The following is a 27,891-nucleotide window of genomic DNA, read 5'->3' on the forward strand; positions in this document are numbered from 1 at the left end:
CTTAGCAGCTGTGGGCCACCGCCGGACTGAGTGACGTTACTGAACTCAAACTGTCGATCCCGCCTCAGTACAAGCATCTGTCTTTGCTTTCTTTCGATATCCAATGCCCGCACTAAATCTGCAGCTTTACTGTAAATGTGAAACTCGAAATCCCAGTCCACCATACATTCGACACTCGATGGGCAAGGCCCACTGCGTTACTGGACACGCACTCCAGCACAGGGCAGATGTTGCTGTTCCAACTATAAGAAGCAATGCATAACTCAAAAATTGTAAAAGTGGACATGGTAAACGTTTTTACTCAAGCGTGCATATTAAAATCGCCAATATTAAAAAAAATTGTGGTCTAAAGTAGCAAGATATCCAAACTTTCGAAAGACAGTTGATTCAGAAGCACACCAATACTCGGTAACCATTATATGAAGTACAAAAAAATTTTCAGACTGGATTGAAAATTTTCTGGTAGGAAGGATGCAGCATGTTGCCTTCGATGGACAGCTGTTGGCAAATTTAGAAGTACCTTCAAGCATCCTAAATGGTAGGAAGTTGGCACCCTTTTCTGTTCATATTGTATATTAATAACCTGGTAGGCATGGACTTTGGGAAAACCTGAACAGAAGAGAATTGAAGCATATAAGATGTGGTGCTGCAGAAGAATGTTGAAAATCAGATAGACTGATAAGGTAAGGAACGAGGAGGTTCTTCGTAGAATCGACAAGGATATGACTATATGGAAAACACTGACTAGAAGAAGGAACAGGACGATAAGATACCTGCGAAGACATCAGGGAGCAACTTCCATGGTATTAGACGGAGCTGTAGAGGGTAAAAATTGTAGAGGAAGACAGAGATTAGAATACATCCAGCCAATAACTGAGGAAATAAACTTCAACTGCTATACTGAAATGAAAAGGTTGGCACAGGGCAGGCCGCATCAAACACTTCAGAAGACTGAAGACTGACGACTAAAAAAAAAAAAAAAAAATTATTAAAAGTAGAAAAGCTATCTCTAACTTTTTGCAGATGACGCAGTTAACTAAAATGCAGTGTCTGAAAAAGAACTGGCCAGATATTCAGCGATATCTGGGTAAGATTTTAAAGTGGTGCAACCATTGACAATTTGGTTTAAACGTCCAGGAATGTAACATTGTGTACCCTAAAAAAGAAAAAAAAGATTGTCATATCAAAGGACTAAATATCAGTGAGACACAACTGGAATCAGTCAACTCGTATAAATGCCTAGCTGTAACAGTTTGTGTGCATTTGAAACGGAATGGAATGATCACACACGCCCAGCCACAGACAAGGCCCATGGCAGACTTCCACTCACTGATAAAATACTAGGGAAATGGAACCAGCAGGCAAAGAGGTTGCTTACAGAACAGTCGTGTGACCCACTGCAGAGTATTACTCAAGTGTGATAGATACATATTAAATACACTGTCCAGTCACATTAATACGACCACCCGTCGAAAGACTCGAATATCCACCGCTTGCAATGCAGACCTTGAAAGACATGCAGGAAGCGAGTCAGTGAGGTTCTGGAAGGCTACTGACAGCTATTTGAAACCGTGTCGACTCCAGTGCCTTAGTCAGCTGTGCTAGATTTCTCCGTTAAGAATCCACGGTGGGTACAGCCCGACGGAGCCTGGGGAATTTGGTGGCCAGCCGGGGGAGCACAATAAACTCATCCTGGTGATCTCTGAACCACGCACATACACTGTGAACTGTGTGACACATTTCGTTGTCCTGCTGGTAGGTGCTATCATACCAAGGAAAAACGAACTGCATGTAGGGGTGGGCATTGTCCTCAAGGATAGACGCACAATTGTGTTGATTCATCGTCCCTTCCAGAATGAGGAGATCAAGCAGGAAATGCCGCGATGACATTCCCAATACCTTAATGCTCCCTCCTCCAGACTGAACCCTTCTGCTGCACACCGGAAAAGGTCGGCCTGTGATTTGGCATTTTTTTAAAAGTTTTATTGCTATGTGCTGTCAGGCAGTGGAGGTCAGCCCAGCCAATGTTCTGATCGAGTGAGCCACTGGAAGGTATTGTTCACATTATATCAAAACATTCCAGCCAGGAGGGCTTGCTATACTAGGACATGGTCAAAGCGTGCAGAAGTGTCAACACTGTAACATGGGGTTACGAAGAGTGAGGTAATATTTTGTAATTCAGACACTGGCAAATTTAACTGGGCCTACAAAGCTGTGCGTGAGCAGTAGAGCGAACTAGGAAAATCTGACGTTACAGATAGAATGAAGCAACCTTACAGTCCCACTTCAGTATCACTTTGACAGAAGCTTAGCTATAATGGTATAAATAATCGAGTTTAGGAGTTCAAAGAATTCCGTCCGCTTCTTGAACCTGAGAGAATGGCAATATTTTGTGTTTCAAAAAAGGCACGACTCACCGCTAGTGATCTAAATTGGTTGGCAACTTGCCACTGATTAATTCATCGAGTGCTGGCATGAGGCACACCATATCTGTGGCGTGGCAGCTGCGAGACTCGGGGAAGTTTCGTCAGCATGGGGAGATGAGGTCCAGCTGGCCTCTGCCCTCTGAGCAACTTCAGCCAGCTGACTGCAGGCTGCCTATGATCCGGCTGGGGGAGGCACTACCTTGTGACCTCCTAGCCACCTAGGTGTCTTCAGCCACCATCCTGGTCTAACACTGTGAGGTGACCAGGGCATTACCATTGTTTCACTGCACACCCCGACATGAATCTACCCACTCCCTCACCATTTCTCTCGCCTATCATGGCACATAGCGACCCAGAATAGGCCAGTGCCAACAGCCATATGTCCGAAGGAGCATAGAATGTGATTCATCTGAAAAGTCCATCTGTCACCAATCAGTGGATATCCAGTTGTGGTATTGCCATTCAAATTCCATCCTTCATCGTCAGAGCATAGCAGCAAGCGTGGGGCCATGACCTGGGCACCTGCTGCTGTGACCCATACACAGCAACGTTTGCTGAAAGGTCGTTGAGGAGACGCTGGTGGCTTCCCCTTGGTTTATATGGGTGGTCAGGTGCTCAACAGTTGCGTATCTATTCGCCCACACACATCTCCATAGCCATCGTCCACCAATCACCTATTGGCTGTGGTTCAACGCAGTTGCCTTGACTCCAGTTTTGGATAGTGCCATTTTGCTGTGAATGTCGTACTTTAAGCACAGTGCTACGTGACTACTTTACAGACTTAGCTGTTTCGGAAATATCTCCACCCTTGGTCCAAAAGTCAATGATGATGCCCTTATGGACATCAGGTAAATCGCTCCATTTCTGGCCGCGCGGGGTGGCCGCGTATTCTGAGGCGCCTTGTTACAGTCTGTGCGACTCCCCCCATCGGAGGTTCGAGTCTTCCCTCAGGAATGGGTGTTTGTGTTGTCCTTAGCGTAAGTTAGTTTAAGTTAGATTAAGTAGTGTGTAGGTTTAGGGACAGATGACCTCAGCATATTGGTCCCATAAGACCTTACCACAAATAAAAAAAACGAAAAGAAATTTCTCCACTTCTGCATTACGTCAATGACTGCACTCTTTTCCACACAGCCTCTCTGACTCCCTTTATACACCTTCCACTGCTATTGCTCCCGCCTGCCATCTGTGAATGGCTACTGCATATTGATGGCAAACATAAGTGATGAGCACGTTAATGTGACTGGACTGTGTAGGACGTACAAGAGATACTGAATGTATACAGAGAAGGGCAGCAAGAATGGTGAAAGGTTCGTTTAACTCACAGTCTCACAGAAATGCTGGAAGAGATGAACTGACATGACTTGAGGATTAGACTCCAAGTATCCCATAAAAGCCTACTTACAACCAGTACTACGTGTATAGGAATTAGTATAACTCCCTACACATCTCTCTCATAGCGACTATGAAGATAAGACTAAACCAATTATGGCATCACAGAGGCATTTGAACACTAAATCTTTACACAGTATCGATTTAGGTGCTGAAAATAATGAAAACGCTGAAACACATGTCTGTCCTAGGGTTAAAGATTTAGTTTGAGTAACGACTTGCATACATATTGGCTAATTAACGTAGTGTTATTGTAGCATACCAGTTACAGAGCTAACCGGAAAATCTGTCTCTTGTCGATTTACAACTCCTGTGGTATTGTAAATTTCTGTTACTGAGTACTTGGTCTTTCTCATACTTTCCATCTTTCATCGTACACCGCTTTTGGCTGAAATTTAGGTAGTTATTCGCAGAAGCTAAATCATTAGCATTGTTATTACAAGCGTTACCCAAAACTATTAAAGGGTACAACACTGTGTGTTAGTTTATAATATCTACAGAAGTACCCGGAATTAGAAGCAGTGTGAGAAAAAGAGAGAGGAGGGAGTGGAAATGAAAAATACAGATGAGGGGAAACCATACATAGGCTTGAGGAGGGTCGTAGGAATTACCCCTTCCACACCTGTGAACTATAACACACAGGTGTAAGGGAGGGTGCCTTTTGGAGCAAAAATTTAAATATGTTGGTATAGGGCTAAAAGCAAGCTGGACCTGCCAGAATTATTGAGATGCTGAGATATGGTGGAGGCAATGGCAGTGAGAATGAAAGACAAAAGGAGCGATTGTAATTGAGAGAGAAGCAGGGGTAGCGGGATATACTCTAAATCAATGGGAGAATAAAGGAGACTGTTAGTAAGAGATACACATAGACAGGGAAGTGCTGACTATGAAGGCATGAAGCTGTAACTACAAAGAGAGACTGGGTAAAAGGATTTACAACAGTCTGCATCAAAAGAGGGCGGATATGTTCGCTTGCCAAAATATTTGGTAAGGAAGCTGGAATGAGTACTGAGGCAGCTGGTTCCCCAAATTTTCTGTCAGAGTCTTTTAAAGAGGAACGTATTCGCCGTTTTTGTGCTCCACAGGAGTATTCTTCCGCTGGTAACTGATTACTTGGGCAGCCAACAGCTAAATTGGGTATGATATAAAATCAAACTGGTAACAGCTAGAAAAGTGTTTCTATAAATGTGAAGTTCGACAACAGCTATTACAGATGCGTTGGAAAGCCTTTTTGAAAGTATTTCCTTGGAGTGTAACCTTATATGGAAGTGCAAAGTGGACAGTAAAATATATACACAAGCAGAGAATACAATCATTTAAAATGTGGTGCTACAGAAGAATGCTGAAGATTTGATAAGTAGGAGAGAAGAAGAGGTACAGTATCGAATGGAGTAGGAAAGAAATCTTGACCCAACTTCACTAAAAATAGGGATCAATTGATACGACACATCATGAGATGTGAAGAAATAGCCCATTCGATCGTACAGAGAAGTGTATGTCGTAAAAACTCTTGAGATGCCCCAGGGTTTGACTATGGATATCAGGTTCAAATGTGTGTAGTTTGCAATATCTATGCAGAGATGAAGAGGTTTGTGCAGGGCAGGGAAGAACTGCATCAAGCCAGTGTTCAGACTGAAGACCACAACATCAATGACATTTCCTGAATGCCTCAGTGGGACACTATCAGACGAGAGCTGAACAGACACCCAACAGCTGCACTAGGGATGGCTTCTGAGCTCCTGCCTTCACCCTATGCGTCGCACGCTGAGCTTACCTGGAGTAGTTGGCCTGGAGCAGTTCCACGGCGACTGGTGGTGGCAGCTGGCCCGCGAGCACGGCGATGACGTCACACACGGTGGCAGGGTGGTGTGGGTAGGCCTCGCCGTACTGGCCCATGCGGTTTAGCAGCTCTGGCAGCCAGATGAGGAAGCCGTTGGAACTGCAGGTTGGTGGGTTGATGCACATGTGAGAAATGGGTCATGAATGAGTACCTGCATGTTGTGACAACTTGCTGATCTGACGAATGTGTTAGTAAAAGCAGCCAGTCATGAGATTTTAATTATGAACTCGAAAAAATGAAAATCGTGTAATGAGTCTCTTATTTATTTGCTGGTACGCATCTGCAGTTCTGGTACACACTGAAATCCCTGAACCATTGTATTGTAGCATGTTGCGAGAAAACTGATACCAAACAGTGCAGGCAGTTGATGAATTAGAGACCTGCAAACAACAAATATTTATACAGTGTAGACCTTCACAGCCAATATTTACTTCAGTTAAATTTCTGAACCAAGGGTATTCCCAGATGTTTCACCTTTGACTGTGAGAGATACCTTCGGAGGTAAAACAGCGACTCCAAAGAGGTATCCCACAGTTGAAATTTCAGAGAATACTTTTATACGTGAAACAAGGCCTCTTAGCTTGGAAGTTTTAAGTGAATTGAAACAGAACGCTGCTTACAGAACTTAAATTTTTGAGATGATAGTTAAAATGGTGCGACTACCCCTTGTAGGTTGACAAGTAAAATACATTTTGTGGCTGAAAAATATGACACATACTGGCTATTTTCACAACCAGATATTTACTTTCTCCTTTATTTTGGATGTTCCACCCATAGATTCTTGGTGCAGCACAATAACCTCACCCATCTTGAAGTGTCACAGCGATGCATCATAGAGAATAGATTGATTTGAGCAATAACATTGATCTGATTACACATAGGATTTTCTCTGGCAGCCATGGTTTGGCCTTGGAAGCATCATCATTTCAGCACTGAGGAGTTTATTGAAAATGGCTATCAGCTGAAACCAGCAGAGAGTTAGTTGTGTATCCATTTTGCACATGGTAGGATAATGCAGTCCACATCACAAAATGGTTCACACTTTGGATCCAGTCGTCAGGCAGACAGGTCTGCGCTTAAACATAGATCTCCTGTCTGTTGCTTCATCATCACAGAACTGAGAAATATAGCTGACATGACAAATTCACCTGAACCTAACACAGAACGCTGTGCATCAAAATCTATAGCTGCAGCTGCTGTGCATTGGTTGGAGCAAAGTGTTTGGAGAATTCTTCGGTGAGGCGTCAAGATGCAGCACTACAGTACAGTGATCACGAAATAACTGAATGTAAGTCTCTCTGGCACTCCCTTCTATTCTGCATTAACGTTTCCGTTTTCAGATTATTGACTGTGGCCACGAAAATATAATACTGTTTCCTTTATTCTGTTTCAACTGCTTTTTTAGCCCATTTACTTCACTATCTAGATTCAAAGATTAAAAACTGCTGACGATTAATGGCATTCATTGTAAAGATGTAGAGGAGGTACCGATATATTGAGTACAGGCCTCAACTGAAACATATGAAGACAACTATTTGCTTGAAAAATACAATTATAATCAAGTAAATATTAAACTACCAATACTAGGTTAATATGCACTGTTTAATATAGGTTTTGAATCAGAACCTTTTTCAGAGTAGCGACTATCCTCCTAATTTAGTAAGTTACATTTACCTGCTGAAAGAACAAACAGTCGGAAGCAGTGTAGTCACACATTATTATGTATATAAAGGGTGATTTTTTCCACTGTGTACAAACTCTAAGAGTTGATCGATGAGAGGATAAGGATCAAAAAAGGTCTAATGAAATTATGTCTGGAAATGCATTGAGACCATTTATTCAAGTATATACTGATACAGAGACTGCGGTCTAATATGCACTGTACCATGCCTCTACAGTTACAGTAAATGTTGTAAAAGGTTTCCATGTGTCTCAACTCATGCGTGTAACCACTATAGCATGTTGTATCTCAAGCCTTCACATCGGGCAGGCTACGTATGAACAGTATCAAAGGCAGCATGAAAAAGTTGCTCCAGCATCTCCACATTAGGAATGGGCTCTGTATACATGATACTTTTGAGATGTCTCTATATCCAGGAATAAAATGGTCTTAGATTCAGTGAACGAGCAGAGCATGTAACTGGATCCCTCGACTGATGCATTGAACAGGGAAGACATGATTGAGATGCATCCAGATGTTAATGACAAAGTGGGCTGGAGCACCATCATGGAGCAGCCACATAACCCCTTGAATCATCAGTGGCACCTCTTCCAGCAGGGAAAGCAAAGTCACCTGCGAGAAACACTGCCAATTCTAGCCTGTTAGGCGATGTGGAAGGAAGACTAGTCCCAAAATATGGTGGCCAGTTATCCCAACCCACACAATCTGGCTGCACCGATGCTGATGTTACACTGTCTCTATACTATAGGGGTTTTTCATACTGTCCCACAGATGACTGTTATGGGAGTTGAGGATACCACTCTGTGCAAAGGTGGCCTCACCTGTGAGTAGGACAGGGGACACAAATCCTGGAACTGTTGTTGCCTGGTTAACAAACAAGTGACAAAACTGCCCTCGATGTGGGATGTCTGTCGCTAGTTAGTCTTGCACACGCTGTAAGTGATAAGGGTAGTAACAATTGTCATGGAGAATGTCTCACTCTGGCAGGCTAACTGCCTGGTACTGACACAGCAGGCACCTTTCACAGTGTTAATCATATTTCTATCCAAGTCTGGTGTGCGAAGATTTCAGATACATCCATCATGATATCCTACTTCCTGAAATGAACCTGTCCTAGACAAATGGCGAAACACTATTGCAAACATTGAATGCTGTGGTTGTTGTCAGTGTGGATAGGTCTCCTGATACAACCTTGCTGCCTGTCGCCCATTGCCATTTGCCTTTCCATAAGTAAACACCATCTCCACGCGTTGTCGATTTAAACATGGAACCATTGTAAACAGCGCTGTATCACATCCACTACAAGGTGATTCAGCAAGGGAAGTGAATTGGACACAGCATTACGAATTACTAAGGCAGGAGAGGGCACTAGGGTATGAAGTGTAAAGAACAGTACCACCCTCTAGGAGGAAACCATGCATACTGTAACTGTGGCTGCATGGGACAGTGCATATTAGACTGCAGTCTCTATAACAAAGCATGATTGAATAAATAGTCTCTAGCATGGGAACCATACATTTTCGAACATAAGTTCATTAGACCTTTTCTGTTCTGTACCCCCTCATTGATCAGTCCCTAGAGTTAGACACAGTGGAAAAATCACCCTGTGTATCACCGTTTGATATGAATGGCTCAATTCAGGATGGGAAGGTGTAGGGCTGAGGTGCTCCATTCTTCTGCTGTGTCTGACACTGAGAACTGATTGAGTCTTTCATGTACGTCTGCATCTCCACTACTGGAAAAAATGCGACACCCTCAAGGACCTTTTTCACTGGCACAGCATATAATAAGTGCTTATGGATGGGTTTTAGTGGTAGTGATTGTTTTGTCGCAGTCATTGGCCATTAGGTAGTGCACAGATGTGCACCCTGTGTTTTGTCTCTGCAGGTGGCAACTGTGCAGAGTTTATAGATGAACAGTGCAACATTCATTCTAGGGTTCGACCATGCCTCCTACTGAACAAATTCACCCGTATGAACAGTATTGAATTGTGTGCTTGCAGGAAGGTGGATGGACATCATGATGGACTGCTGCACATGTTGGGCACAGTGCATCAGTGGTGTATCATTGCTTTCAACAATGGTCTGTCCAACATGTCCACACCTGTACACCAGGCTCTGGATGTATAAACACACGTCGAGATCGATGCATTGTGCCAGCAGCAGTGGCCAACTCAACATCATCCAGGTAAAAAATCTGGGCACATGTTTCGCCAGAATCTCTGCTTGCAACAGGACTCTGACCACAGATCTCGCAGGCCAGACTATTACCAACACCACGGCACTGCCAGGCACAGCTACTCAGATATTGTGAAAGAGTCAACTGGAGAGTGCAATGATGCTTTGACTTCAACGATGAGAGCCGGTTCTGTCTGAATGCAAGTGATGGACATACACATGTATGGTGTAGACCTGTTGAGCTGCCTATTTCAGAGTGCACAACACATGGGTCGCATACCAAGTTTCATGGTGTTTCAAGTCACAGTCAGATTTGGCGTTTCCGAATGGTAAAGTAACCAGCAAATTATTAGACAACATAGTTGTATGGAGATAAACAGCGATTAATTTACTTATAATCAATTATTCAGAATGACAGTCACAATCGCATTATTTATTTTGCCGCCAACCAGTTTCAACCCACGATGGGGTCATCTTCAGGACAATTTACACCATTTGGTCGCACGCTGGAGTCGTCACCCTGCCTGTCCGCGGATGGTCTTAATGAGTGATTATATACTCCTACAGCGATGAATGACAGTAGGAGCAAAAGATAGGTTCTGGCTCACTGGGTCAATCCCTGCCTCATATAGGTACGAAAATCACATTGCTATGCTTTTATCATCTTAGTTTCAGATACGTTTTATTTCTTCCTTTTTTTAACCTTTTTTAAATCATATTTAGTTTTTGCAAAACTAATAGTATTTTCCTGTATAAATGGGAGTTGACATTAAAATGAGTGCTACAAACAAAAAGAAATATTCTATAACAGAACGTTTGAGAAACAAAGTAAAACCAACCAATGAAAGATTTCGATTATGGTTACTAACAAAATTTAAACAATAATAATGTTGTTACAAATATTGGAGATATTATCTTTACAAATGTGGAACAAAAATTAGAAGAATTTAAACCGATAACAGAATCTTTTTTGTGATAATATTATGGTTATTAAAATAACAGATTTTATAGATTGCGAAGGAGAAATGAAAAATGCAAAGCTCCTTGTAAAAAAAACAGCATGTGGTAATTTTAACAGTTTTTTAAGATCTAGATTTTCTAAATTTAATCTGGCTAGACATGGAGTTAAAGCCAAAATTCCATATTTATTAGATTTCAATACACAAATAATTAAAGGAACTAAACAAATTATTAGCAAAGGAATAAAAATTATCCAAAAAATATAAAAATCCTATCGCTTTTCCATACAAACAGAATTAGCAGATGTTAAACCCGAAACACTTTTTAAAAAGTTACCAGAGATTTTGGAAGAACTTAAAAAGGAACACTATTATTTACTGTATTTAGACATAACACAAGGTTTTGCAGGAATTTTTAACTAAGGATAAATGTGCAAATATTTAACAAATAATTTTAATTTTCAAAAACAAGCAGAATGTAAAGAAGACTGTGATGTTATAGTAAACAACGATAATTCTGTTGGAAAAGACTGTATAACGTGGATCAATTCTAATTCTACAGTGAAAATATACAATAAACAGGAGTTAACAAAAGCTTGGAAGCCATGATTTAGATTTTTTACATTGCACAGAGAGTAAATTAAAGGAAACATTCGCTTCTAAATTAGCTGAAGAAAATGGAATTACAAGACTGGAAGCAACAATTTATAATTACATTAATCCAGATTTCCAAAGAGAACAGGAATTCAATCCATTAACAGACTATTTAGAATTAAAGACAAACACTAGCAAATATTTCGAGAAAGCTCAGTTTATTCTGTTCCACTATCTAAAATGTGGCAAAAATTTACCGATTCGTTACCGAACAGTTGTTTATTTACAACAATCTCTTGCAATATATCTAGTGGGGCAACAAATATACGAAAATATTAAATGGAATACAAATAAAAATTAAAACAAAAAATAAAGAGGAAACAGAAAAATTAGTTAAATTTGTTTTATCTGCTTTTAGTTTTAACTTTGGATTCCGTAGAAATGTTGGAACACGTGAGGCAATACTGACACTACGACGTACGTTAGAAGAAAGATTAAGGAAACGCAAACCTAAGTTTCTAGCATTTGTAGACTTAGAGAAAGCTTTTGACAATGTTGACTGGAATACTCTCTTTCAAATTCTGAAGGCGGCAGGGGTAAAATACAGGGAGCGAAAGGCTATTTACAATTTGTACAGAAACCAGATGGCAGTTATAAGAGTCGAGGGACATGAAAGGAAAGCAGTGGTTGGGAAGGGAGTGAGACAGGGTTGTAGCCTCTCCCTGATGCTATTCAATCTGTATATTGAGCAAGCAGTAAAGGAAACACAAGAAAAATTTGGAGTAGGAGTTAAAATCCATGGAGATGAAATTAAAACTTTGAGGTTCGCCGATGACATTGTAATTCTGTCAGAGACAGCAAAGGACTTGGAAGAGCAGTTGAACGGATTGAACAGTGTCTTGAAATGAGGGTATAAGATGAACATCAACAAAAGCAAAACGAGGATAATGGAATGTAGTCGAATTAAATCGGGTGATGCTGAGGGAATTAGATAAGGAAATGGGACACTTAAAGTAGCAAAGGAGTTTTGCTATTTGGGGATCAAAATAACTGATGATGGTCGAAGTAGAGAGGATATAAAATGTAGAGTGGCAATGGCACGGAAAGCGTTTCTGAAGAAGAGAAATTTGTTAACATCGAGTATTGATTTAAGTTCCAGGAAGTCATTTCTTAAAGTATTTGTGTGGAGTGTAGCCATGTATGGAAGTGAAACATGGACGATAAATATTTTAGACAAGAAGAGAACAGAAGCTTTCGAAATGTGGTACTACAGAAGAATGCTGAAGATTAGATTGGTAGATCACATAACTAATGAGGAGGTATTGAATAGGATTGGGGAGAAGTTTGTGGCACAACTTGACTAGAAGAAAGGATTGGTTGGTAGGACATGTTCTGGGGCATGAAGGGATCACAAATTTAGTACTGGAGGGCAGCATGGAGGGTAAAAATCGTAGAGGGAGACCGAGAGATGAATACACTAAACAGATCCAGAAGGATGTAGGCTGCAGTAGGTACTGGAAGATGAAGAGGCTTGCACAGGATAGAGTTGCATGGAGAGCTGCATCAAACCAGTCTCAGAACTGAAGACCACGACAACAGCAACCTATTAACTGTATAGAAATTTCAGAAGAGTCAGAGAATGTAATTTCTGTAAAACAAACATGCTTTACAAAATCTGGGGAGACATATTTCTCTAAATCTACTTCTTTATTTTCTACAATACCAAAGGAAGTAAATATCGAAGAATTGGGACTAATAAAGACAAACTATATTATTCCACTTGTATCCAGAAAAGGAATATATAATTTCCACAAAATTTATCCATATCCCATTTAAGAAATTAAACCATTTAACGTAGTATATTTGCAACCTATTGAAAAGAGAGAACAAAAATTAGAAAATTTAAATACATATGAAAGAAAGGTAGAATTTTGGGTAGTACTACATCTATAAAAGTCGAATACAAAAATATTTTGGGGAAGGAACAAAAATGAGAGAAACAGAAGAAGAAACAAAAAATTATTTTAAACGACAATGGATAGACTTTCCTACAAGTGGAGTCTACAAAATTTATGCTTTTGTTGTAAACGATAAAAACAAGTTTACATATGTTGTCGTATTGGGTGAACAAAATGGTAAAAAATCGGTATCCACTGTTAAAGGGCCTAATAAATATAAATTTATAGCCATAAGTAAAGGCAGAGAAAATTTAAAAAAAGAAGGATTTGTTTGTATGCCATACAGCAGCCTTCGACAAGAATTAAAATTTTTTTACCATCCCAAGGAAGAACCATTTTTGGAAATAAAGATAGATGGTCTTTCCAGTTTTAATGGACACTCTTTCCCTAAAATAATTCACTTAAAAATAATAACGATTTTCCAAGACAAAGAGATTTTATTGTGCAAGAAGAAGCTAAAGAAACAATCGAAAATGTAAAAATGGGTCAAATACTAGGAAATATGAAAATAAAAAAACTGTAAACGACTAGAAGATCTAGAATAAGGATCAGACATAGATATTTCCTACATTACAATCAAAAAATATTGTGGAAAAGATAGATATATTTTTAAATTCGAAAAGATGCCAGATTGTTATTGTTCCAATTATTTGTTGGAAGAAGAAATTAGAAATAAAAATATAGATCTAAATTACAAGATTAAAGTTAGATTCGATAAAAGTAAAACAACACCAAATAAACACTAAGAAAGACTTGTGTTCGTTGTTAAATTTTTGTGTGCATAAAGGTAGATTTAGTAAATTTAAACAGCGATTTAAAATCGCTATTGACCAGCATCTAATCAGCTACATATTTTATGTGTCTGCTTTAACTCTTTCGAATTTCTCTGGAATACTTATATTATTCTGTTTAAAAAAATCCGACATTAATGGAGGATATTCGTAATTAAGTCCAACTAAACTTGCTATATATTTGAGAATATAATAATTTCCAAAAATATAACAAGGCCAATTATATTTCCATCTTCTGCAGAATAAATATGGTCAACACTATATTCTAAATAACTAAATAATAACAGATACTATTCCCTTTCTATAGATTCCTTAGTTATGTAAACAAATACATCTGTTTCCCAAGGTACGAAATCTTTAGGATTAATTAGTTTCTCCATTTAATCTAATTAAATTTATTTATAACTTACTAAAAATCTGCAGTAATAAAGGGAAGAAGACAGAAATGCTAACATTATAGATCTATTCTACAAGAATAAAATGCACATGATGTCGTATGTAAAGTACTCCAGCGGCAAGGCACAGTCGATAGCTTCGCTACACGATAACGACGGTAACATTACCGATGCCAGTGCTACTAAAGTGAAGTTACTAAACAGAGTTTCCCAAAATTCCTTCACTAAAGAATATGAAGTAAATATTCCAGAATTCAGATAAAGAACCTCAGCAAACGTGACGCAAACGAAGATATCCTCAGTGTACCAGAGCAACTAAAACCACTTAATAAAGATATGTGGCCCAGATTTCATATTGGTCAGGTTGTTTTCAGAATATGCTGATGTAATAGCTCCATATTTAGCAAAAAATGTTTTGCGTCACCCCGCTTTCCAGAACTCCTGAAGATACACGTTGACTGTGGATATTGTTTCACAGACACAGTCCCTTTGCTGTTCAGAAATGCAACTAAACCCGCCCAAAGAAGTAAATAACCATGCTTGAGCAGCGCCTATTACGCGGAGGGGGTCCGACACCCGATCAGTTTCAGTCATTCCCCTTGAAGGAGGCACACGGCTCGTGTTTGCCTGTAGTTCAACCATGCTTAGACGGTCAATACCGCGGTTCGATCGTGTCCACATTGTTACTCTATGCCAGGAAGGACTCTCAACAAGGGAAGTGTCCAGGCGTCTTGGAGTGAACCAAAGCGATGTTGTTCGGACATGGAGGAGATACAGAGAGACAGGAACTGTCGATGACATGCCTCGCTCAGGTCGCCCAAGGGCTACTACTGCAGTGGATGACCGCTACCTACGGATTATGGCTCGGAGGAACCCTGACAACAACGTCACCATGTTGAATAGTGCTTTCTGTGCAGCCACAGGACGTCGTGTTACGACTCAAACTGCGCGCAGTAGGCTGCATGATGCGCAACTTCACTCCTGACGTCCATGGCGGGGTCCATATTTGCAACCACGACACCACGCAGCGCGATACAGATGGGCCCAACAACATGCCAAATGGACCGCTCAGGATTGGCATCACGTTCTCTTCACCGATGAGTGTCTCATACGCCGTCAACTAGACGTATCTGTAGGCAACCCGGTCAGGATGAACGCCTTAGACACACTGTCCAGCGAGTGCAGCAAGGTGGAGGTTCCCTGCTGCTTTGGGGTGGCATTATGTGGGACCAACATTCATGGCTGGTCGTCAAGGGAAGCGCCGTAAAGGCATCTGACCGTAGTGCAACTATATCGGCAGTATATTGGCGAGGCATTCGTCTTCATGGACGACAATTCGCGCCCCCATCGTGCACATCTTGTGAATGACTTCCTTCAGGATAACGACATCGCTCGACTAGAGTGGCTAGCATGTTCTCCAGACAGGAACCCTATCGAACATGCCTGGGAGACTGAAAAGGGCTGCTTATGGACGATGTGACTTGTTGTGGACTGGCAAGACAGCCAATCCACAGTGACGGGTAACCGAAAGGCACGCGCTTAAACTCACGCAGGCTGGCGTGAGGTCTGAAACAGGATACGTAATGAATGCTATAAAGAAAAGTACGTAGCTGCTGGAATACTTAACTTTAATCCACAATTGGTGAACATTGGTCTTGTTACTGTACATGCTTCATTAGATACATAGCAAAGGATAAATGGCGCCTTGCTAGGTCGTAGCAATTGACTTAGCTGAAGGCTATGCTAACTATCGTCTCGGCAATTGAGAGCGTAATTCTCAGTGAACCTTTCCTAGCAACGTCGGCTGTACAACTGGGGCGAGTGCTAGTAAGTCTCTCTAGACCTGCCGTGTGGCGGCGCTCGGTCTGCAATTACTGACAGTGGCGACACGCGGGTCCGTCGTATACTAATGGACCGCGGCCGATTTAAAGGCTACCACCTAGCAAGTGTGGTGTCTGGCGGTGACACCACATGACTCACCAACCACTTCGAGGGATCTACTCCGAATCGCCGTTGAGGAGTGGGACGATCTGGACCAACAGTGCCTTGATGAACTTGTGGACAGTACACCACGACGAATACAGGCATGCATCAATGCAAGAGGACGTGCTACTGGGTATTAGCGGTACCGGTGTGTACAGCAATCTGGGCCACCACATCTGAAGGTCTCGCTGTGTGGTGGTATAACATGCAATGTGTGGTTTTCATGAGCCATAAAAAGGGCGGAAATGATGTTTATGTTGATCTCTATTTCAATTTTCTGTGCAGGTTCCGGAACTCTCTGAACCGAGGTGATGCGAAACGTTTTTTGATGTGTGTACAATCGCTCGCTCAACGGAAGAACCATACCTAAAGACTGGAAAGTTGTGCAGGTCACACGAATCCTCGAGGACATAGGACTAATTCGCTGAATTACATGCCCATACCACGGAAGTCGATTTCCAGTAGGACTCTCGAACATTATAAATTACCTCGAAGAAAACAATCTATTGACAAACAGCATGGGTTCAGTAAACATCGTTCTTGTGCAACACAACGCTTTTTATTATGATGCAGTAAATGCAGTAATGAGATCTACCGACAGGGATTTCAGACTGATTCAATATTTTTAGATTTTCAGAGGACTTTTGGTACAATTACTCACAAGCGACTTCGAATCAAGTTGCGTGCCTATGGACTATGATCTCAGTTGTGCGACTGCATTCGTGATTTCCTGTCAGAAATGTCGCAATGATTTCTGGTGTCCCACAAGGTAGTGATACCGGCCCACTGTTGTTCGTTATCTATATAAACGATTTAGGAGAAATCTGAGAAGCCATCTTAGGTTGTCTGCAGTTGATGCTCTCGCTTATCGTCTAGTATAGTCATCAGAAGATCAAAACCAATTGCAGAATGCTTTAGACGAATACACTGAAGAGCCAAAGAAACTGGTACACCTGCCTAGTATCGTGTAGGACCCAGCGAGCACGCAGAACTGCCGCAGAATGACGTGGCATGGAATCGTCCGAAGTAGTGTTAGAGGGAACTGACACCATGAATGCTGCAGGGCTGTCCATAAATCCGTAAGAGTACCAGGGACTGGAGATTTCTTCTGAACAGCACGTTGCAAGGCATCCCAGATATGCTCAATAATGTTCATGTCTGGGGGGGGCTGGTGGCCAGCGGAAGTGTTTAAAGTCATAAGAGTGCTCCTGGAACCACTCTCTAGCGTTTCTGGACGTGTGAGGTCATATTCTCCTACTGGAATTGCCGAAGTCCGTCGGAATACACAATGGATGCAGGTGATCAGACAGGATGCTTACGTACGTGTCACTTGTCAGAGTCGTATCCAGACATATCACGGATCCCATATCACTCGAGCTGCACACGTCCCACACCTTTACGAAGCCTCCACCAGCTTGGACAGTCCCCTGCTGACATACAGGGCCCATGGATTCATGAGGTTGTCTCCATACCCGTACGCGTCCATTTTAAACGAGACTCGTCCGACCAGGCAACATGTTTCCAGTCATCAACAGTCCAATGTCAGTGTTGACGGCCCAGGCGAGGCGTAAAGCTCTGTGTCGTGCAGTCATCAAGGGTTACACTCCTGTCACGTTGAACGATTCTCTTCGATCGTCGTTGGTCCCGTTCTTGCAGGATCTTTTTCCGGCTGCGGTGATGTCGGATATTTGTTGTTTTACCTGATTCCTGATATTCACGGTACACTCGTGAAATGGTCGTACGGGCAAATCCCCACTTCGTCGCCACCTCGGAGATGCTGTGTCCCATCGCTCGTGCGTGACTGTAACACCACGTTCAAACTCACTTAAATCTTGATACTACCATTGTAGCAGCATTAACCGATCTAACAACTGCGCCAGTCACTTGTCTTATATGGGCATTGGCGGCCGCAGCGCCGTCTTATGATTGTTTACACATCTCTGTGTTTGAATATGCATGCCTATTCTAGTTTCTTTGGCGTTTCGGTGTATTCCACTGACGTCCATCTACTGGGAAGAAACGATCATCTTAACAAAATGAAAGAAATCAGGGCTCGCAGGGAATGATTTAAGTGTTCATTTTTCTCGCGCGCTGTTCGAGAGTCGAACAGTAGAGATATAGTATGAAAGTGAATCGATGCACTTATGTGTGAATGCGGAGTAGTCGTGCAGGTATAGCTGTAATAGCTCGTGTCGTTAAAAGAGCCTTTGTTTGACTGAGTCACGTATGTGATAATATGTTCCATATTCTTGGTCTCTGGAATTGAGTGCAAACGAGGCCTACCACCTTTGAATGAAACGTCAATGTGACACTAACATCGACCAGGTCTTCAAACAGTACTGGAGCGTAAAGCACACTACTCTTACAGGCTCGAATAGTCGAACGGCCCAAAGTCGTGACACGTACGGCAAAAGTTGATGACACTTGTCTTCCCGATGCAATAGGGCCTGTTAGTTACCTGCCCCTGGACTGGATCAGACACTTACGACTACGTTAACTGGAGGCGACACCCACCTGGCGTAGAGCCCGAACTGGATGAAGCAGGCGACGACGGTGTACAGCAGGTATGGCGGCTTGAACAGCGGGACCGTCTGCCTCCACATGTGGCGCGCGATGGCCAGCGGCGACTTGGTGTTGACGCCCACTGGCGATGACGTCAGCGCGTCCCCCTGCAGGGCCGCCACCTGGACACAGGCACGGGCGGCGAGGTCAGAGGCGTCCCAGCGACACACGACTTAAGTCGTCTACCGGGTGATCAAAAAGTCAGTATAAATTTGAAAACCGAATAACTCACGGAATAATGCAGATAGAGAGGTACAAATTGACACACATGCCTGGAATGACAGGGAGGTTTATTAGAACCAAAAAATACAAACGTTCAAAAATTGTCCGACAGACGGCGTTTCATCTGATCAGAATAGTAATAATTAGCATAACAAAGTAAGACAAAGCAAAGATGATGTTCTTTACAGGAAATGCTCAATATGTCCACCATCATTCCTCAACAATAGCTGTAGTCGAGGAATAATGTTGTGAACAGCACTGTTAAGCATGTCCGGAGTTATGGTGAGGCATTGGCGTCGGATGTTGTCTTTCAGCATCCCTAGAGATGTCGGTCGATCACGATACACTTCCGACTTCAGGTAACCCCAAAGCCAATAACTGCACGTACTGAGGTCTGGGGACCTGGGAGGCCAAGCGTGACGAAAGTGGCGACTGAGCACACGATCATCACCAACGCTTTCTCGCTGGTGCCTGCAGAGTCTAAGTCCGTTATCAGCGCGTAACGTAACGAAGGTCACTCGTTCCCTATATAAGCTATATGGCTGACGCTACAGATCACTTTGTTAATAATTATAGTACAGAGTTACATCACCAGTTAGAGTTACATTCTCAGCAAGTACACCAAGTCCTTTAATCCATAGGTGTATTTTTTCATCATTACTAACTTTACGACACGAACGGGTATACAATGTAAAATGGGGTGTTTTCTTTTTTTTTTTTTTTTGTTCTAATAAAACCCCATGTCATTCCAAGCATGTGTGTCAATTTTTACCTTTCTATCTACATTACGGTGTGTGGCGGAGGGTACTTCTGGTACCAATATCTCTTCCCCTCCTTCTCTGCTCCATTCCTGAATGCTGTGTTGGAGATCGATTGTCAATAATCTCTAGTACAGTGGTTTCCAACCTGGGGCCTGATTACCTCTCTCGCCGGAGTGCCCGAGCGGTTCTGGGCGCTACAGTCTCGAACCGAGCGACCGCTACAGTCGCAGGTTCGAATCCTGCTTCGGGCATGGATGTGTGTGACATCCTTAGTTAGGATTAAGTAGTTCTAGGGGACTGATGACCTCAGCAGTTAGGTCCCATAGTGCTCAGAGCCATATTTCGAACCTGATTACCTCCTGAGGGGTAAAATGAAATTTTCTGAGGGGTAAAAATTGAAAGATTCGATTCTGTTTCAGTCACGAAACTAATTTATTTTCCAAAGGTCGTCACAATTTTCTAAGACTCTACTGTTGATTATATAAGTTATCAATAAATACTTTTTCTCAGTTAGCAGCATTAATGCGGTAGAGGTTACAGGTTTCTCATATAGTCCATCCACTACACACATATCTCGCACTTTGTGCCACGTATCGCTGATGATAAAAGTGAGATATATACATAAGAAATGCTAAACATCTCAAAAAAATTTCTTCTGCGAGTTGCAATAGTTCCAGTAGTACCCAGGAAATTGCTTTATTACTCGCTTCGAAACAGATAAATAAATTAATTGACAGTACGACACAGAAGAAAGTACATAAGAGCTAGTATAGTGCTTCAAACAGTATTATTATTATTATTATTATTATCGTTATTACTGATACTATCAGTGGCTATGGTGAGACACAAAGCATTAACAGAAGAAGTCTCCCAATTTCTGATAGTTGAGAAAAAGGGGTTCTCCAACCTAGTGATTTACGAACAATAATTATAGTGCACACATTTTAACTTAGTTGATTCTAAATAGAGTTGCAGTGTGCAGGTCAAGCCAGTGCCGCAATGGAGAGGTGTAATCCAAGTGAAGCATGTTTTGTAACAAGTGTCTGCCCTCACTGTGGATAGTTAGCTTTCTTATCTGAGAAGGAGTTGTGGGTAGCACTAGCGATGCAGCTCGAATTCCTTCGTCGTTCATTCTAACACACACACACACACACACAAACTAATTATCATCCATCTTTCATCATTTTAAAAATAAAAATGTATCAAGAAATATCTTTCATCCAGCAGTTTCATTAGGTGCTAAAGTTGGTAATAATGTGGGGGAGTTGGGGGGGGGGGGGGGGGGGGGGAGCTGACCCCGGGTGTATTAACTGATGTCTAGTTGCACTCAGGGTAATGGTCTATGAAAGGCAGGGCTCCACTGCCATGGCTGCCAGTACTGTCTATCCAGCTCACCATAGTCAAAAGGCAGCTCTCTACAACCGTAGCCAAGTTTCTAAAAACTAATCAATCCCTCTTTGCATAGCAAACGCCCCAAATCCAGAAGATCATCATATCAAGTAGGAGTGCAAATTCTCTCCACGGGGTTCAGCCACGACGCTTAGAGGAAATGTGTGTGGCAAACCACGGAAACCCAGAACCACGAACTTACAGACAACCCAACTGTTAAAGTTCCAGGCTTTCAGCGTCCTATGGAAATGTAGGTACAGCTGAACAGATACCAGGTTGAACAAGGGATGAGTAAATAAAAAATGCACAAGTGAGGCTTTTCGATTCACCGTATGTGTGGTGACTTTCAGACAACGACCCACTTTGTAAATGAGTGTCATAAAAGGTGTTTCCCCAGTGGCATCGAGAAAGTGCATAAAGTGTCCAATTTGGCGTTTTACTGGATAGAGTCTTCAGACATTCCTGTATAGTCTGGGAAATTTAATGTTTACACACTGAAGCAGCGAAGAAACTGGTATAGGCATGAATATTTAAATACAGAGATACGTAAACAGGCAGAACACGGCGCTGCGGTCGGCAACGCCTATATAAGACAACAACCGTCTGACACAGTTGTTAAAAACACGACGGTTGCCATCAACGCGGATGACACAGCCATCCTTGCGCAAGACTGGAAACCGTCAAACATTAATAACGGACTATAGACAGCACTCAGAACCGCCGAGCCTCGGTTGGAGAAGTGGCGTATTAAAGTAAACGTCGACAAGTGACAGGCACTTCTGTTCACTCGCAGGCCGAAATTACTGCGCAGAAACCAAAACTGCAGGCCAATTACACTACATGCGAGCCCAATACGCTTTACTGCGAAAGTCAGATACCTCGGTGTTTGGCTAGACCGGAAGCTTACATGGGGGGACCACATACAACACATGACCAACAGGGCAAACGCGAGGTTGAAACAACACAAGAGGAACAGTACACTGAATAGGAGGGTGTCTAGGACATTATACACGACACTGATTAGACCACTGATGACACGCAGAATCTGTCTGGGGATACGCAGCGTCCACACACCTGGACCGCCTCCAGAAAATACAGAACAAGGCGTGACGTATCATAAGCAACGCTCCCCGATACACACGGACAGCGGACCCTCACCGAGAATACCGATTGGGGACTCTGCAGGAGGTATTCAAAAAATTCGCCACACGACTGTACAAGAAATTAAGTCACTCGAACAATCCTCGCATCCTACACCTGGGCAGCTACGGTCACAACCACAGATGGAAACACAAGCGCCCAAAGACACTCCTTAGGGACTAGCCATCTATGGTAACTTCGTAACTACTCAAACGACACAATGAGGCGAGCCCCTCCACATTAGCCACTGACTAGCTTGCTAGCTGAGCGTCTGCCATGAGAACTGGCAATCGTAGGGAAGCCAAACATGACTCACAAACAAACTCCCAACACATACCACACTGCCAGTTCTTTCGAGGACCATCGAACTGACAAACCTACAACGACATGGCTGTTACATGAGCAGCAGCAGCAGCAGCTGGCCCAGGAGACATCGTCGGCCCAGCAGCAGCAGCGCTCACCTCCTCGACAGGACCGATCATTCCGTGACAATCTGGCATTGCTTCTATGGTACTGATGCATGATACCCAACCGCTAACATAACCTTACCTTGCACGATCTGTCGCAAATAGCGAGAAACCGCTACTGCCCTTACTACCCACCCTGACACTGTCGCAGAGGTTTTTTTCCCTTGGCACTTTTTTTCCTCTGCCCTTTAAACCGCTCTTCTTTCAAGCTTGATTCTGTCAAGCGTTTTCGACCACTTCTGTCACCCAGATGCGCCCGTATTAATGGGTAACCTTACCCAGGCGTACGGATAACATTGCAGTTCCTCGCTCCTGCGATCTCCTCGATTCTAAATACTAACAATGCAGAGGTGACAGTAGACCTTTTGAGTTGGCCACCATGCTTGTGCGAGAATGGAGGGGCTGACACGTATGACGCAGTTGTTAGGTCTGTTACTACTGCTACAGTAGCAAGTTATCAAGATTTGAGTTTGAACGTAGTGTTATAGTCGGCACCCGAGCGATGGGACACAGCGTCTCCGAGGTAATGATGAAGCGTGTATTTTCCCGTACGACCATTTCACGAGTGTACCGTGAATATCAGGAATCCGATAAATATCAAATCTCTGACATCGATGTGACTGGAAAAAGATACTGCAAGAACGGGACAAATGACGACTAAAGAGAATCTTACAATGTGACAGAAGTGCAACCCTACCGCAAATTGCTACAGACTTCAATGTTGGGCCATGAACCATTCAACGAAACATCATCGATATGGGCTTTCGGAGCCGAAGGCCCAGTCGTGTACCCTTGATGACTGCACGACACAAAGCTTTACGCCTCGCCTGGGCCCCTCAACACCGACATTGAACTGCTGATGACTGGTAACATGTTGCCTGGTCGGACGGGTCTCGTTTCAAATTGTATCGGGCGGATGGACGTGTACGGGTATGGAGACAACCTCATGAATCACGGACCATGCATGTCATCAGGGGACTGTTCAAGTTGGTGGAGGTTCTGTAACGGTGTGGGGCGTGTGCCGTCGGAGTGATATGGGACCCCTGACGCATCTAGATACGACTCTGACAGGTGACACGTACGTAAGCATCCTGTCTGATCACCTGCATCCATTCATGTCCATTGTGCATTCTGACAATTCCAGCAGGACATTGCGACACTCCACACGTCCAGAATTGCTACAGAGTGGCTCCAGGATCACCCTTCAGAGTTTAAACACTTCCGCTGACCACCAAACATTATTGTGCATATCTGGGACGCCTTGCAACGTGGCATGGAAGCAGTGAGGCGTTGGTAGGTCGCTGGAGTGAGTTGGCACCAAATCTGCACACACGTACTTCCCGTAAATTACGGGGAAGGGGGTGATGAGCTCTGACGCCACGTTCAATCACATCCCAGATGTGTTCTATTGGTTTCACATATGGCGACTTGGGGGGGACAGCACATCAACTGGAGCTGGCCACTGTGTTCCCCAAACCACTCCATCACACTCCGGGCCTTATGACATGGCTCATTACGTTGTTGAAAAATGCCACTGCCGTCGGGAAAGGTGGTCGTCATAAAGGGGTGTACGTGGTCTGCAACGAGTGTACGATGCTGCTTGGCCGTCATGGTGCCTACTGGACCCATGGAAGCCCACGCGAATGTTCCCCAGAGCATAGCGGGACTGCCGCCAGATTGTCTCCATCGCACAGAACATGTGCCGAGGAGGTGTTCCCCTGGAAGGCGACGGATTCGTACCCTCCCATTAGCATAATGAAGAATGTGTCGTCATCAGACCGTGCAAAGCTCTCGTACTGCGCCATCGTCCATTGCCCATTTCAGCCGTAGTTGTCGAAGTCGTCGTGTCAACATTGGCACATACACGGGTCTTCGATTGCGGAGGCCCATCGTTAGCAATGTTGGGTGCACTGTGTGTTCAGGCACACTTGTACTCTGCGCAGCATTAAAGTCTGATGTTAGTTCCACCACAGTTCGCTGCCTGTCCCAGCCTACGACGTCCGACATCTGTGCTGAGAGGTGGCCACCGAACTCCACGATGTCTGGACGTAGCTTCACCTTGGTTTCCCCACGTATTGAAGACACACACCACAGCACTCCTCGAACACTGGACAAGTTGTGCAGTTTCCGAAATGCTCGTGCTGCTCGAACAGACTCAGACACCGGGCGCTTATAATTCTTATCGGACCAGTCCCGTACCCAGCCTCTGTGCTGAGGCTGGCGAACCGCCACTTACCATCCGGCGGCAGCTCCTGCTGGTGCGCCAGGCTTGTGAGTTTCTTGCAGCTCCCAGCTCGCCTGCTCAACGTCTTGTTGCCCATCCACCTCTGGACCGCCTTTTTTCGTTTGTATCCGGCAGACAAAATTGTCCCGACTATCCAGGATGCCCTCCTCCGACTACAGCGACTGGGGAAGGTTGTAGCTCTCTGCTGGGTTCCGGGGCATGTCGGCATTGCTGGGAATGAAAGGGCAGATCTCGCAGCCGAGAAGGCGTGTCTCGATCCACACGTATCTCAGTGTGCTATCCCCTTGCACGCACTCACCTCGCTGTTGAGCTCACGGGTCATGCGTCGGTGGGAGGACGAGTGGCTGGAAGTGACTGACAATAAGCTCCGTATAGTCAAGCCCACAACGCGTGTGTGGTGTACTTCCTTTCAGCCCCATCGGCGGGACGAGGTTCTCCTCACTCGGCTTCGGATACGCCACAGCCCTATGACGCACGGCTTCCTACTCCGGCGAGAGGACCCTCCAATGTGTGGTGCTTGTGGCGTCCAGGTCACTGTGCGCCACGTTTTATTGGATTGTGTTTTATTTTCTGACCAGCGGGTCGCGGCTGACTTCCCAGCGGACCTGCCATCTCTTTTAGGCAACACTCGGACGAATGTGGTTAAAGTTTTAAAGTTCTGTGCCCTGTCAAATGTTTTTACAAAGATTTTAGGGAGGGGATTTTAATTTGCTTACTGTGTGACAAGCTCGCCCATATTTTATGTAAGTGGCCAGCCAATAACAATTTCCTGTGACATTCTTGTTGCTATGTTTCCCCTTTCCTTAGGTTTTACTTTCTTATGTAGCATTTTCCTTCTTTTCCTGCTTTCTTTGAGTGTGTGCTTTAGTTTTCTTAGGTCTGTCCACATTCGTTCCTTTTAATGTGTGTCAGGGCGCTGATGACCTCGATGTTGAGCGTCCATAAGCCCCAACACACCACCACCACTGTAATTAAACTTTTCTTATTCAACACGTTATAACTCGGAAACTAATTACTGTACGAGCACCAAACTTTATAGCATTAATGTCAAGGACATGTCGAAGACAAATAATGCAGAATCGGTTGAATTGAAACACGCCGGCCGCGTTGCCGAGCGGTTCTAGGCGCTTCACTCTGGAACCGTGCGACCGCTTCGGTAGCAGGTTCGAATCCTGCCTCGGGCATGGATGTGTGTGATGTCCATAGGTTGGCTAGATTTAAGTAGTTCTACGTTCTACGGGACTGATGACCTCAGATGTTGTCCCATAGTGCACAGAGCCACTTGAAACACTTTTAATGCGCTGCTACGGTACATCATACCATTACATACCAGTACCATTATTGCTACAAAGAGATTCAATATGGCGCCCGTCAGTCTCCAGAAGGGCAGGATTGCAATCGGCACGGCAGAACGAAGTATGTTCGTAGGTAGACTGGCTACCTCTCTCGATATGCTGCGCTTCAGATCAGCACGTGTGTGAATGTTCCCTTGGTAAACCCTGTCCTTCAGGTGGCTCCACAACCAGAAATCACAGGTAGTGGGATCAGGTGATCGTGCCGGCCAAGCATTTGGAAAGGATCGGCTGGTAATTCGATCGTTTCCTAATGTGTTTCGGAGAAGCAGGTGAATTTCACAAACGATGTGCAGTAGGGCCCCATCTTACATGAAAACTGTTGAACTCAATGCGTCTCTCTCTTGTAGGGCGGGTATGACATGCTGGCGAAGCATATCCCACTAACGCTGGCCAGTCACACTGTACACGTTTGGTCCTTGAGCGTCAGTCTGTTCAAAAAGGAATTGGCCAATGATGAACGTAGCCACACCATACGGTGACACGTTCGCCGTACAGAGGAACTTCATGCACAGTAACTGGAGGTGAAGATCCCCACACTCGGCTATTCTGTGTGTTCACCTCACCCACCAGAGAAAAATGAGCTTCGTCTGTCCATAGCATGCTCCTGGGCCAGGCCCCTTGCAAGAAAGTGCAGATCGAAGTCAACACGTCGTTGTGCGTCCTGTGGTGCAAGCTGCTGTACGATATGGATGTTGTTCAGATACCGTTTGAGAATGTTTCGAAGCACCTTTCGTACAGTGGACCACGGGATGTTCAACTGTCGTGACACAGCACGCGCACTGCCTGAAGTCGAGAATTACGCGCAGCGTTGTCTGCCACAGGAACAGCGATATCATCAACCACTTGTAGTGTAAACGGTCGCCGGCCGCGGTGGCCGAGCGGTTCTAGGCGCTACAGTCCGGAACCGCGGGACTGCTACGGTCGCAGGTTCGAATCCTGCCTCGGGCATGAATGTGTGTGATATCCTTAGGTTAGTTAGGTTTAAGTAGTTCTAAGTTCTAGGGGACTAATGACCTCAGAAGTTAAGTCCCATAGTGCTCAGAGCCATTTGAGCTATAATGTTCTGGGTCATTAGTGTATGTACATACAGGGTGATTCCACGACGATGTTACAAGCTTGATAGATAGGTAGATAGAGAGATAGATGACAGAGAAGGATAAATGTATCAGCTTATCATGTTGAGGTAAGGATTCCTGTACTGGAAACAAATGAGTCAAAAGTTATAAGTGAAAACTGTTACGATACCTCTGATAGTGAAATACATGTAACGGTGATGCTGTCGCTTAGATTGTAGTCTTGTGTCTAGGAAGCCTGCCTACTCAGTTCGCTGGACAAACAGTCAAACAACTCGTATTAATGAGTTTTATTACAAAAAGACAATTGCAGATACTTAACTTCGGCAATTACACAGATGTGTTGCAAGCAAAGGGCGACATACGAAATAATGTCTTTGCACTGACTGCTGATCTCTAAATGACAAAAGTGTGTCCTGAACTGCTTTCGACGCTGCTATCAAGTGGCTATCGTTGATGCTGCTATAGAAGTGGGCCGCCATCA

General features: G+C 43.8%; 1 protein-coding gene across 1 annotated transcript in view; it reads right to left on the reverse strand.

Moving 5' to 3' along the window:
- LOC124552341 (synaptic vesicle glycoprotein 2A-like) overlaps positions 1-27,891 on the reverse strand; it is a 105,844-nt gene that overhangs the window by 23,887 nt on the left and 54,066 nt on the right. Inside the window, exons 5-6 of the mRNA XM_047126611.1 lie at positions 18,708-18,877; positions 5,590-5,754 (exon numbers count right to left, since the gene is read on the reverse strand). Of these exons, the coding sequence (XP_046982567.1) occupies positions 5,590-5,754; positions 18,708-18,877 (335 nt within the window). The remainder of the gene's footprint in view (positions 1-5,589; positions 5,755-18,707; positions 18,878-27,891) is intronic.

This window comes from Schistocerca americana, chromosome 10 (assembly GCF_021461395.2).
Source record: "Schistocerca americana isolate TAMUIC-IGC-003095 chromosome 10, iqSchAmer2.1, whole genome shotgun sequence".
Classification (NCBI taxonomy): Eukaryota; Metazoa; Arthropoda; class Insecta; order Orthoptera; family Acrididae; genus Schistocerca; species Schistocerca americana.